We start from the raw sequence: 14,088 nt of genomic DNA, 5'->3' as shown, positions 1-14,088 counted from the left end.
ATGGATCGGACTGTCCTGAGGGATTGAAGATAAGTGTATTTTTGCTGGTATGGGGGACTTTTGAGTTTACTTCCTCTTTAATTTTGACTTTTCCTCATGGCCTTGTCCCTAATAATACGAAGGAACCCCAAGCAACCTCTGGAGCAGCCTTGCTCAACTTTTTTCTAACATGGATGAACCCTGGAAACAACTTTTAGATGTTGGGAAACCAAAAGCCCATGGTACTGTAGCATGGTGGTCATTGGGAAGAATTCCTCCTATATTGCTGGCCAATGGAAGAATGTCACCCTTACACATAGCCAAATAAAATATTGGTGTCAGTTGTACAGATCTGAAAGGCACAAAGTGCTTTTTGGTCAAGCAACCACTGAAGGAACCCTTGTTAAGAATAGCTGCTGATCTAGTCCAGCTACAAAAGTAAAATCTTCATGGAACACAGAAAACAACCATGAACCTTGTTCAAAGGAATAATGACTACAAATTGCATAATAGCAGCTGCCAGCGAGATACTTGCTATAGTACTGAGCGTGATATTTTTAAAGGTTTCAGAAAGTGATGTAAATGAAGCTGTATATCTTTAGCAGCACTTATCCAGTACAGAAGGTATTTCTGACTCAACCCTAACATTAAATGTTAATTAAAAGTCCAAAAAAAGCTAATCAAGTCTATGTCATTGAATGCAAATGTTTAATAAAACTGATTTAAATCATAATGAGTTTCCTGTATGGCAGCTTTGGGTAAGAGACTGAAGTAAGTGACACACGGGACTATTCTCTAAGACTGGAAATCTTGACAAAAAGACATTGAAACAAATTGAGTTATTCTATGTGAATTAACAGGCAAGTGGCTTGGACTTAGCCAAAAAAGCTTTCACAGATAGGATATTTGATGGGCAACGGCCCTTCCCTAAAACCGATGCAAATTTATATTGCAAGTGCAAATAAGGTTTTTAGTTTTACAATGCAGAATCATTATATTGAAATATAATATTTCAACAATAGCCATCATCATCAGTGAAGCAATAGGAGCCTAAGATTTAACATATCAGAAGAACTATGCTTTCCGAGGAGGAAATATATTTGGCAGCCTATCCCCTAATGACTGTATTGGGAAGAGCAGGAAATGTATGTTTTATAATTAAAAACAAAAAACTTGGCTTTTAGGATTAGGTTTGCTGTTCTCTTCCAGCGTTTTTGCATCAGCAGCCAGAATTGCATTTGTGGAGGAGAATCATGATGTATGGCCATATTTAATAGCATAGAACCAGAAGCATTGAGGATGTGCTAAACCTATTAACCCACAGCAACCAGAATTCACCTTCCGTGAAAACTGCTATGAGTTCTGACACTTAGCCTTGCACAAGCCTTCGATAAGTCTACATAGCTGCTGTCTACAAGCCTAAATCCTTTCATCCATAGCAGTGTAGATGGATATTCATATTCAGAGTTAAATGAATGTCACAAATTCTGCAAATCTCTGTGAGCACTGAATTTAATTTTCTCAGTACTGCAGTGCTCGCAATGCAATGATCAAGACTTTAATTGTCTGATATTATTAAAATTAAACATAAAGTGCCAACATATTATGCAGCGCTGTACAATAAATAAGGGATGCAAATGACAGAGACACAGAGGGAGGAGAGGACCCTGGCCAAAGGAGCTTATTATTACACAGTATTTATATAGCGCCATTATATTACGCAGCGCTGTACAAAGTCCATAGTCATGGCACTAACTGTTCCTCAAAAGAGCTCACAATCTAATGTCATTACCACAGTTTGGGGGTAAGCCAATAACCTAACAGCATGTTTTTGGGATGTGGGAGGAAACCCACACAGACATGGGGAGAACCTGCAAACTCCATGCAGATAGTGTCCTGGCTGGGATTCGAACCCAGGACCTAGCACTGGAAAGGCCAGAGTGCTAACCACTGAGCCACCTTACAATCTAAGAGACAAGATAATTTATTGAAAAGTGGAAGGTGTTTTAATCTGTACTGTGAAAGGTTAAAACTATTCACCATTATTTAAAAAATGCAATCTGATATATTTTATGTTTTTTTTTTAATTCCCCCCAATAAAATTGAAATTGGTTATGCAATAACTTGCTGTTAATGCTTGTAAAAGCATATATAAAAAAATACAAGCATAAAAACTGAAACTCATTGCTTGCCAATTTCTTTAACGTGCTTCTACTTGTTAAAAAGAACGATTCTTCCCTGAACAAAGCCTAGAACTTTTCTTACTAACACTCACAACGTCTATAAGTTTCAGCTGATGGTCATTGGAAGCTGCAATAGGCATATTTTGGCAACCCTAGGATCCCAATTGGCACACAAAATTGTTGGTGACACCTGGTGCCCTCGAAGATAATGAAGACAAAAGAGTCAAGGTTTGTTTCTTATTCAGAGCAAATATACCTGTGCTATGGTCAATAGCTCTAATGTTTGAGTGCTTCTTGCTTAGGTAACTGCTTATAGTCATTGGAAAATAGTCATATGTTCATGCACCATCCCAAAACCGTGTGATATCTGCAGGCACATCTACATAATTGACTTCATCACATGACTGTGTCTTTTAGGTAACAGGGAGGGCCCCTAACGTAAGCAAACCGATTTGGCCTTGGGGGAAAATGATGGTAATCAGAGGCTTTGAGACCAATGGCTGAGCAAATGCTTTACTGTCCAAGAAAAGTCATGCAGGACTGCCTAAGGTTGCTCAAACTTAATCTGATAAAATATAGCTACTTTTAATGCCCATCTGACAGGTTAAAAAACTTTACCTTGAGGATTCCAACATCCAAAAATAGTAAAATATCAAGACTCAGGTATTTCAAGTGGTTTGTGTTTTGTGGCCCCGGAGGCCCAATAAATCATCACGTCCATGTGGACAGAAAAACACATCACAGGGATAATTTACTGCCACACCATGTTATTTGAAAAATAGATTGTATAGATGGACACTGTGTGACCTTTGGAGGTAAATGTAAATAAATAGGGAGTACATTTCCTTATCTCCTCTTCTCCTTGAGTGAAAATTTACCAGTCTGCTTATCTGTGCTGTCAATACTTAAAACAAAAGGAAAATGAAGCCTGTGTATGTGAATGTGAGAAAACAATCCTAAATGTCAAAGTGTAAAGGACTAATAAACATTCTAGATTTTCATCACCCAACACGACCTGACATGACCATTCGTGGTGTTCATCATGGAAGAAATGCTAAGTATGTATAGGTGTTCCCTGATGTCAAAGTAGAGGTCATTAGTGGTTGTCTGCCAGTGACCTCTATTGTTATACACCTCATGGGCTCCTCATGTGTATCCTTCATATTTCTCTCTCAACGGAACAAAACGAGTTGATCAGCTGAGAGACGAAAGCCATTGATTCCAAACTCTCACTGTAATTGTGTGCTTAGCATAACGCTCATAAGGCATTCACTAAGCACTTTGATTCTATTATTGATCAATATTACATTCAAGTTAAATCATTCTTTGCAAGTATTTGATGTGCCATCCACTTATTCAATAGTCATCTGAATTACTATCAACTCTGCTATTAAATCTAATAAAAATATTCAATGTACCTCTACTCCATGCCCATATAGTATGCAGGGTTCTCCCCAGGCCCTTTTAGCTGGGTGCACAACCCGACACTTTTTAGCACCCACCCAGCTGTTTTTGGGTGGTTACTGAAGCGTTTGGTCACAATACAGGTGGTGCCACCCGCCTACAATTTCTTCCCACCCATCTTAAAAAAAATTCTGGGTTGAGCACTGGTATGTTTATTTTGTTTTATATAAAAGAGAAAACATGTTAGAAGGCAAACATATTTATTGTCATGATATGTCACTGGATACTGTTAATTCTGTCAATAATCTAATCTTTCTTTTTTTTTCATTTATATTGTATCTCAGTATCATTTTTTTTTCTACTAATAAATAAAAATTTTTAGCTCCAATGGTTGGCCAATAGACAATTGACACCTTGCATGGCTTCCATTGGCATAGGCAGCAGAGAAGAAAAATATTAGTTCTGTTGCAGGGCGACAATATTACAGCAACAGTCAGTTTTAGTAAATTGTATATGTCTAGCACTTTTGTTTATTTCAATTGTTGTACTAGGATAGGATTTGCTAGTAATGTGCAATGTAGGATGAGTTTTATAGTAAGTCGAGAGAATTCTGTTGGTAGTAGGTCCAATCATAGAGCCAGCGGGAAGTGTGTAGGAGAAATGGAACATGTGTCTCCATTCACCATAACAGGAAAAAAAAATAGCTACATGGTTCCTGATATTTGTCCAACCCCATGTTACAGCTGCATCCAAATTCACCTTTCACATGACTTTAGTTTTCACTTTGATGAACAGATAGGCGAACCCAAAGTGTCATTACTGACAAGCAATAATGGTGAACATTTGCCATAGACACCACTTGACTCCATTCTTTGCTTTCTCCTTGTGTACATATAGATGACGAAGTGTGCTTATGTGTGTACACATCTGTTTGTAAAAGGGAGTGGTGGGTGGATATTCTCAATAAGTTCCTCTCCCAATTCAAAATATAGAAAACACCAGAACTCCGTGCCAAGTTGGACATAGTTGTCAGGCCAGTTCAAATGGTTAAAGAAATCGAAACAAGTAAACAACATTTGAATAGCATTAAATATTAATTGGGTCAAAGTTATATGTATCAGAGATAGAGTTTAGAAGTTTCATTACATGAACCAAGGGTTTCTTGGAACTCTAGGGTTCTTCCAGAGGTTGCTGGGGGTTCCTTGAGCAATGGGCAATTTAGACTTCTCAAGTCAGTTTAAGTGACCCCAATGATCTTTTTGGCTATTTGTAAGGGTGACATTCATCCCAAAAACCAGCAATATAGAGGTATTCTTCATATTGACCAGCACACTAATATACTGTGAGCTGTGGATATAGTAAATATAAAATGGGTTCTCCAAAGACCTGAAAGTTTTTCAAGGTTTTCCCATGTTGTAAAGGTCAAGAAACATAGACGTCAATCAATATGAAGCCTATAAAACGCATACATATAAGATTTAAATATGGAAGATATCAAATCTATAAATAAAAGAGGAAAATTGTAGGACTGGAAGGGCAGTGCTTTCAGATGTTTTCTATCAAATGAATAAGGAAGTTGCTGGGGTTCAATGGCTTTGCTATTCTTAAAATAGACCTTCCATTTGGATGGAAGGGCCACTTACATTGACTGAGTCCTCTCTCATGTACTCCTTTAATGAGTAGGTGAAAATTGTATCAGTGAAAAGTAAAGATCTCATTGTTATTACTTTACTGCCTTCTAACCTCTGCGGCACCTGGGGGCAAGAACAGTTCACAAGGACAGCCAAAATCTCACATGAAGATGCTAATAGAATCGACTGAACCAGAAAGAATATGCCTGCTCTGCATAAAACAAAAAGAGTGGTGACATCACGTCTAATGATATGGAAGATGAGTGAAAGTTTATTTCCAAATTTACTCTTTTGGGGTACTTTTATTAGGTAAATTGAGAACAGGGTGGGGGCCTTTTAAAAAAAAAAAAATCACACATGTTCCATACTGCATATCAGTCTGTTGGGAGACATCCGGTCCCACGTCATCCCGGTATCTGTCTTCAGGCCGATACAGAGGGAGCACCCAGTGTCGACAGCTTCTCCTCTCTTCTTCGGTGTTCTTCTTCCTACGTCCCCCGATCTTGCACTGAGCAGACACAAGATCAGGGGATGTATGTAGATGGGGAAAAAACTTGCCAAGCTCACTGCGCATGCACATTTTTTCCCTTTTGATTAAATGGCTCCTTCTGTGCATGTCCGAGGCGCTCAGGCATGCGCAGAAGGAGCAGCCAAGAGCCTCCCGGGATGCGTGACGTAGGTATCCCTGGAGGCTCTGTACTCCAATTCAATCTTAATGAAGGGGGTGATGCTGCACCCTGTTTTTTTAAAAAGGGTGTTGCACTTCAAAAAAAAAAAAGGGTTATCTACCCTTTTATGAAAAGTAAAGAATTTTGAGTTTAGGTACGCTTTAAGTACATTTATACTATAGCATATTCGCTATATTGTTCATATACTTTATATTTCATTTATGTTGAATTTTTTAATGAATTATTGGATGTTAACTCACCACCCTACAAAGGATATATCACAGTAAGGTGACTTTTCATGGACTTCCAATCATATGCAAGCACAGATCATATTTTTTTACCTTTGATCGGGTATTCTTTGCAAAGTGTATTTTTCCACATTGACCAAGCAAAGTGAATTATCTCTTGTAGAGTGATAAATCACTCTTTTAAGTGAACAGCCTGGTCATAAATCATTCTTTTTGCTCTATTTAACAACTATGGCTAATGATTTCCATTTGTCTAAGAGGAAATCTGCATTATCCATACAGATAAAACTGAAAACCTGCTTTATTAAGCCCAACACAGAAGTCTAAAGAGAATTAAACATGCAATAGACACCTGTAGTCACTCAAGTTAGTGTTTCTATATTAACAAGTTCTGTATTTATGAATAAACTGATATACGGTAACACAGAAAAACATTAATTATGACACAGATGAATGGAGCACAGAAATACCTTTGGGATCTTTTGAAATTCATTATTGAAACCAAGGCTATTAATTGTGTGTGTAGGATCACATATACATATGTCTGCTTGACTAAATATTAGATAAAGGAGGTCTTCTAGGGAGGAGAATAATAATGCAGAATTGTATAGCTGCCTTGGCAAAAGACTTCATTAAAACTTCTGTTATTTCATTTGGTCTGACAATAATATAATATTGCACATGCTTTGCAGTACATACTGATATATGCATGGCATTGGTAAGCTGTGACAGTAATGGAACGATGAAGAAAAGAGGGAATCCTGGTGATTGGAAAGGGTTCCTAGTAAAGGACACCAGTGGTGATATATCCAGTGGTTCACCATCTGCATTGAAGGTATTAAAATGCTTCCTACAGCAACCATACTTTTCCATAGCATAGGTTACAAAATCCAAAATCTGATAAATTGCTTTGGGTTTCCCTTTTCTTTTCCCTTTTTCTCTTTTTTTAATAACTCAGTCTCTTTACATACAGAGGCCTCATCTACACAGATAAGTGCTTGCAGCTTGTTTGTTTCCCCATTACTGATACAGTCTCACCATTACCTGAAGGATAATTGATATATGTAACATTAGTTGACTGTGACCTTTACACAACAGATGCCATTGAAATATTCAGTTTCACAGGCGTAGGTAAAGGAAAAAATTATATATCCAGTTTCAAGGCTTAAATCCCTTCATTTATAAGAAAAGGCTTTTAGTTAACTAGTTCCAACAAATGATGGAATAAGGGAGACCTGTATGTATGAGACTTGGACAGATATATCTCTTCTCCTTAATGCTAGATGGGAGAAAGGAGGGAATAGTTAAAGCTTTATCTTTTGTCATTAAAGTTTCGAAGAATATAAAAATGAACTATGATCATATATCCCCACCTATTGTGTGATACTTCCCCCACTTCCTAGATTGTAAGCTCTTGGGGGCAGGGTCCTCTCCTCCTCCTGTGTCACTGTCTGTATCTGTCTGTCATTGGCAAGCCATATTTATTGTACAGCACTGTGTATTATGTTGGCGCTATATCAATCTGGTTTAATATTATTATTCATAATAATGATCTTTCTTTACCAGGGGCATTATGACGGTCGAACAAAAGAAGGTAATGATGATCTATGGGATAATACAGATCTTTGCAGCCATTTCTGATTTTCCTTTCTCCAGAGGGTAAAGTCTAATCCCTAAACTGATAATACATTGTTTGGGCTTTTATTTAATAATATTATTATTATTATTATTATTAACAGGATTTATATAGTGCCAACATATTACGCAGCGCTGAACATTAAATAGGGGTTGCAAATGACAGACGAATAAGGACAGTGACACAGGAGGAGAAGAGGACCCTGCCCAGAAGAGCTTACAATCTACAAGCCTTTAAAGACTTACATAATTGCAAGATATGTACATCAAAGGTGAAGAAGAGATTTTAGAGAGTTCTCATAAAATACTTGAAATGGGCTTGTTAGGTGGAAGTGACTTTATGGAGGAACAGTCATTTCAGATGTAAGGCTCTTTTTTGGTGGCTTCAAAGTGTTAGACTTAGCACCCTTTTTTTATGGCTACACATGCTACTAAATAGAGACCAAAACTTCCCATGCATGGTTGGCTTAATATACCTGACCATCAAATGTCTTGAAAAACTGAACACAATCTATACATTATTGGGTATATTTATAGAGCTAACCAGTGGTTAGCCAGAGTGCTAACCACTGAGCCACCTTGCTGGATGCACTATTGGAAGTAGGGTGGCCAGTGGAAGCAGTAAATTTATAGGATGTGATGTCTGCCACAGGGCAACTTTTGTGGAGTTCATGTTTCACAAACCCAGAGCTGTAGGGTATATGAGGGGGCCCACACAAAATTAGTCAGATGGTTCTAATGTTTTGGCTGATCAGTGTACATTACTGAATACTGGACAGTGCTCAACCTAGAAATTTTTTTAAGCCGGGTGGGAAGAAATTGTAGGCGGGTGGCAGCCCCTGTATTGTGACCAAACTTTTTAGTAGCCACCCAAAAACAGCCGGGTGGGTGCTGAAAAGTGCCGGGTGGTGAACCCAGCTAAAAGGGCCTGGGGAGAACCCTGCTGGATTTCCCATTGAAGAAATCCAGATGTGCAGCAAATGGGACTTGCAAGCACAAAATAAACATGCTCCTAAAAGTTTGTTTGTAAACCTAAATAAATAAAACAAAAAGTAAGCCTTTTTGGATTTTTTGCATAGACAGTCCTCTTCCCCCTTTTTTTTGCCAAAGCAATCCTCAGACCTTTTACGCTGCTGGGTATTAGAAACAGATCTGACCCCACCCTCTGACATCAAAGCATGAACTGTAAAACAGGTTAACGACAAGCATGGGCATGAGGATTTTCTCAAAAGACACGTGGGCTTTCATGTACAGAAGAAAGCATTCTACAAACAGGACCAGCAAATAGAAAGTAGCAAAGCCTGCAAGTTGTGTTCAGACAGAATGAACATCATAACACTCTTTGGGCGTCCTACCCTTCCCAAATCACCTTCTTTTAACAGGTGAAAAATGCTTTTAAAGAAGAACAAAAAATAGGATTAAACATCTTTGATATTGGTAGGAGAGACATGATTGTTCTTTCAGGGAGATTCTTGGTGGACGCAAAGCTGAAACACTCCAGTCCATTTCCTTAGCGCTTTCTTGGCTGTTCTGCGTTTCACAACATCCACTCAGGGAAACCCAAATATAATACTATTTTTATTATTTGTGGGTGATTTGGGGACAGAGCCCAGAAGGTGGATAGAAGCCTTCCATTTTAATGGACTGTCCACTTTATTATAACTACAGCTATTAGAAAATGTTTATTGTGGTCTTGTGAACATTTGTATGAAGAATCGATTGGACAAGATGGAACTTCTCAGGAAATCAATATTCTCCACCTCACAAAGCAAATGAATGCATTCAATGTTTCTCTTTCTCTCACCAAAGGTACAAACATGCAAATTCGAGTGATAAAAACTTGAATGAGTACACAACGTTCAACGGCCAGGGTATAATGCCCAGGTGGTCACCACTGAGGGTCTAAAAAATCCTAACAATAGCAAAGTCAAATATTTCATGTATGTTGAGTAGTCCTTAACATGGTAAGTAAAGTAAACTATTTCAAATGAGCTGCCACTGCACCATAAAGAACCCCAGATGGGCAAATCAAATGCACCGCCATGCAAGACACAGATTGTTCCCATATTGGGGTAAACTGCATTGCCCAGGAGTTGGGGTGTTTCGACAAATGAATTGGGGTACCATTCAAAATGAACAGCACCACTAATTATCTCTTACTTTGCATTATAGCAACACACAGCCGACCTTACTATGAGGACTCAACAAATGTTAAGCAATAAATACACAATGCAGAATGTTTTTCTGGCAATGGGCGTGCTGTTTATAAAAAACACAATTTGGGCCAGCAGCGGAAACAGAATTTGGCATGGTACGGCGTCTGTGTGCGGTGACACAATTTCGTTGTTTACTAACAGCTTGTGTTGTATTTGGCCATTTGGCTATTTGCACCCTTTCGGTCCCGGGTGTCAGGGGGTATGAGGAATGTGCAGAAGGAGAATCATTTGAAGTTCGGATATTTGGAACCACAGCCTGTATTTTAAATTAGTTTGGCAGAATTTTAAAGAAGTGCTCCGTAAAATCCCTTTATAAACCAGGATTTAGGGAAATGGTTCCAACAGATACAAAAAAATCCTTGCACTGCCTAAAAAGTTAAAACAGTAGAAGCTGTACACATAACTATAGTGAATAAGGTGAAGTTGTGCGTATTTGAAATACCAAACCCAGCCATGTGCTTCAAAAATGATGTATTTTTCCCCAAATCTAATATTCAACTAAATTCACGAGGCCACCTTCCTTTGCTCTCCGGTCCATTTCTGACTTTCACATTCCCATTGTGATCTCCTCTAAAACTTTCCATCTGGCTGTTGTGTTGACCCTCTGAAGTCACCACTTTTTGAGACTGACCCGGAAAGTCTGCTGATCACAAAATCTGGAAGAAATTGACCAGTCCTTATCTGCCCATTTTTTCCAGGTCATGGTCACCCATTTTAAACTACCAACCCACAACCATCAACAAGTGAAATCAGGAAACTCAAACTTCTTGATCAACATGCAATTTTCCAAAGTAAGAGACTCAACATACTAAAGCCTAAAGCTGCGTACACACTTCCAATAAATGTCCTTGGAAACGAACGACTAACGACCGATCGTCCGAGAATTGTTAACAAAAAAGGTGCACAATGATGCCGACGAGCGAGGATTGTTACTGAAAATGAACGACCGTCCCGGTGGATGTAATTGAGTGATGATCGTTCTCTACCTATCGTGTGTACGGTCGTTCAGTGATCGTGGATGTTTCTGCAATACACTTTCTCCTTTCCATGTCACTTCCTGCATCGTTCAAATGATCGTATCTAGCGTGTGTACATTTCTGGTGGATTATATTTGAACAATCGTATCGTTACAGCATGTACAGAATTGTGCACAATATAATCGTTCCAAAATAATTGTGCATAATCGTTGATTGTTCTTAATCGTTTGCTTTCTAACGATAAGTATTGTGTACCTAGCTTTAGGGTCAGGATAACAGCCAGGCAACTTGCATTTTCCTAGAAATGTTTGGCACACATTTAAAGAAACCTGCTAGAGAAATGGCAGCTTTCCCTACTGCTAACGTAGGAGTTTGCTTGATGGGTGTTATCCTAAATCTGCCTTATTCTGATCCTTCATTTACAAGTCATTATTTTGCAACAAGCATGCAGCTAGTGAATTGCCATGCTTGTTATAGCTCAATGAATCACTATGTAGCAGAAGATGACTCAGGAGCTTGCACCTTCACAAATAAATCAGCAATGGTGGCTCCCATAATCTCAACATTACTAATTCTCCCTAGGCAGATTTTTTTTTCCTATATTGTCTTTTACATTTTAATTTTCCAGAAGTGTCTTAATGACAGTCCACACTTGTAAAAGAAGATAGGGAACAGATGAAGGCAGCTGAGCACAGGAGACAGCTGGGCACCACTTTACCAAAATAGACAAGTTGTTCCTAATATTTATAACCTGCGCCTTTTATATATCTTCCCCTTTCAGTTATATACTATGTGTCCTTATGGCACCGGCATAGCAGAATGTATCCTTATTGAGATGTGAGAATATAATTGTCATTAGTAAAGAATATCTGATATATGATACATGTACAGTCATCAGGAGAGGAGCAGGGGGATATCTGACAGATGTGACACAATTCATTAATATTTATATCTTCTCTTATATACTGTCCACATTTCAGTGTCAGCAATAGTTTATGAGATTCATTATTCTGCTTCCTTCTATGCAAAGTAACAATGTAACAACCAGGAAATCAATGTACATTTGCAAGATCAAACAATCCTGCAGGGAGGAAGGGAAACATGGGATATTATACTTTAAATCATTTGTATTACAATGATATTCTTGTGTGGGTTTAATGGTCATCTGATCCCAAAGCAATCCCTGTAGTGCGGCCATATGGAGGGCTGAAAGGGTTAATGTGCTGAAGCTGTTAGTAGGGAGGGGGGAGTAGTATGAAAGAGATCCAAACTTTTCTTATCAGCACATTCAGCAGTGTAGTACAGGTCATCAGACCAGAGGCAATCTGTGCCCATAATAATAGGGGAACCAATGGCTGGGGGGTGTTGGGAGCCATTTCAGGCAACCACACACAAAGACAGTTGAGAATAACAAAAATGTGCACTACATGGGTGGCTGGAAGGTGGTTCAGCTGCTCTTCAACCCCTTTCCCTAACCCTAGTTTACAGTTAGCTAAACACACTAACTAAACACTTGCTGGTTAGGGTTAAGCAAACCTTCCCCACTAATTCCCATTACATTTTTGCCCCCCCCCCCCACACACACTAAAATCACCAATACATAGTAGATGAAAAAGACAACCAAAAACAAAAAAGTTAGAATTACACCTACCGTACCCCTATTTCCACCCATGGTGCCTTGGCTGGGATTATGTCACTGACTATCCAACCAATGCTCTTGAATTGGATCCCAGCTCTCCATGCCTTGGCTAGGATGAGGTCCCCTACTATCTGACCAAAACCCCATGATAACATTGTCTTGAATTGGACCCCATTCCCATGCCTTGATTAGGAGGAGGTGGGCAAACATCCAACCAAAAACCCATGATAAGATGGTCTGGAAATGGACCCCAGATCTCCATGCTTTGACTAGGATGAGGTCCCCTACTATCCGACCAAAATCAAACGATGAGATGCTCTTGTAATGGACCTCAGATCTCCATGCCTGGCTAGGAGGAGGTCAGCAAACATCCAACCAAAATCCCATGATAAGATGGTCTAGAAATAAACCCCAGATCTTCATGCCCTAACTAGGATGAGGTCCCCCACTATCCAACCAAAATCCTAGGATAGAATACTCTTGAAATGGACCCCACAACCCCATGCCTTGACCAAAATGAGGTCCCCATACTAGCAAAAAACGCTGATAAAATGCTCTTGAAATGAACCTCAGATCTCCATGCCTTGACCAAGACGAGGTCCCCATACTATCCAACCTAAATCCCAAGATAAATGATCCTGAAATGGACCCCTGATCTCCATGCCTTGGCTAAGATGAGGTCCCCTACTATCCAACCAAAATCCCATGATAAGATGGTCATGAAATGGACTCAGATCTCCATGCCTTGGATGTCATTGACCATCCAAATAAAACCCAACCATAAGATGCTCTTGAGATGGACCGAAACACCTACTCTACCTTCCATGGGACCCGGAAACACGGTTACACCACCACCAGCAATTCGATAAGATTTAGGTAAGGCAAGTATAACTCTATATAAACTACTCCTATATAAAGGTAATTCTGGCCAGGTGAAAGGGCCCAGACCATGTAAGTGGACATTCTGTGGAGGAACTACAATAGGTCAAGCGGGTATGAACCCGGTGAACCGCCAGCCATCGGTATCTGTTTTGGTAAAATAGGCAAGACAAGAGTACTTTAGTAATAATCTCTAAACATTTCCTTTTTAGAAGCAACATAAAGTAAACAGTAGTTGTAGTGAAATCTGATCAGCTATAGAAGTGTACAGAATATATACACACAGGATTGTCACCCTAGGTAACTTCACAGCCAGGGGCCCCATACAGCCAGGGGCCACATCCATCCAGTATTAACCCTTTCCTGCTTACCATAGCGCAAGGTGAGTCTTGGGACAACCTCATCAGTAGAGTGTACCAGTAGAAGAGTGGCCACCATGTGTCCTATAACCAACAGCCATCTCCAGCTCTCCATAGCCGAGCCTGGCAGGCGATCAGGATTCCCTTTCTTTGCTTTAAATAATCCAGAGATTGCTGGGATCTGTGCTTTGCTCTTCTTGTGTTGTAATCCAAGCAGAGGGGCCCCGGAGCTGTGTGCGGGGATCGGAGCTGTGCGCGGAGACCGGTGCT

At 39.5% G+C, this 14,088-nt stretch overlaps 1 protein-coding gene across 1 annotated transcript in view; it reads right to left on the bottom strand.

Annotated features, from left to right (window-relative positions):
* SEMA4B (semaphorin 4B) overlaps positions 1–14,088 on the bottom strand; it is a gene marked incomplete at its 5' end in the record, with an annotated part of 53,842 nt that extends 39,754 nt beyond the window's left edge. Inside the window, 1 exon segment of the mRNA XM_072402743.1 lies at positions 13,831–14,088. Coding sequence (XP_072258844.1) covers positions 13,831–13,933 — 103 coding nt within the window.

Source organism: Pyxicephalus adspersus, chromosome 2 (genome assembly GCF_032062135.1).
Source record: "Pyxicephalus adspersus chromosome 2, UCB_Pads_2.0, whole genome shotgun sequence".
Taxonomy (NCBI): Eukaryota; Metazoa; Chordata; class Amphibia; order Anura; family Pyxicephalidae; genus Pyxicephalus; species Pyxicephalus adspersus.
This window is presented reverse-complemented; position numbering and strand designations above follow the sequence as displayed.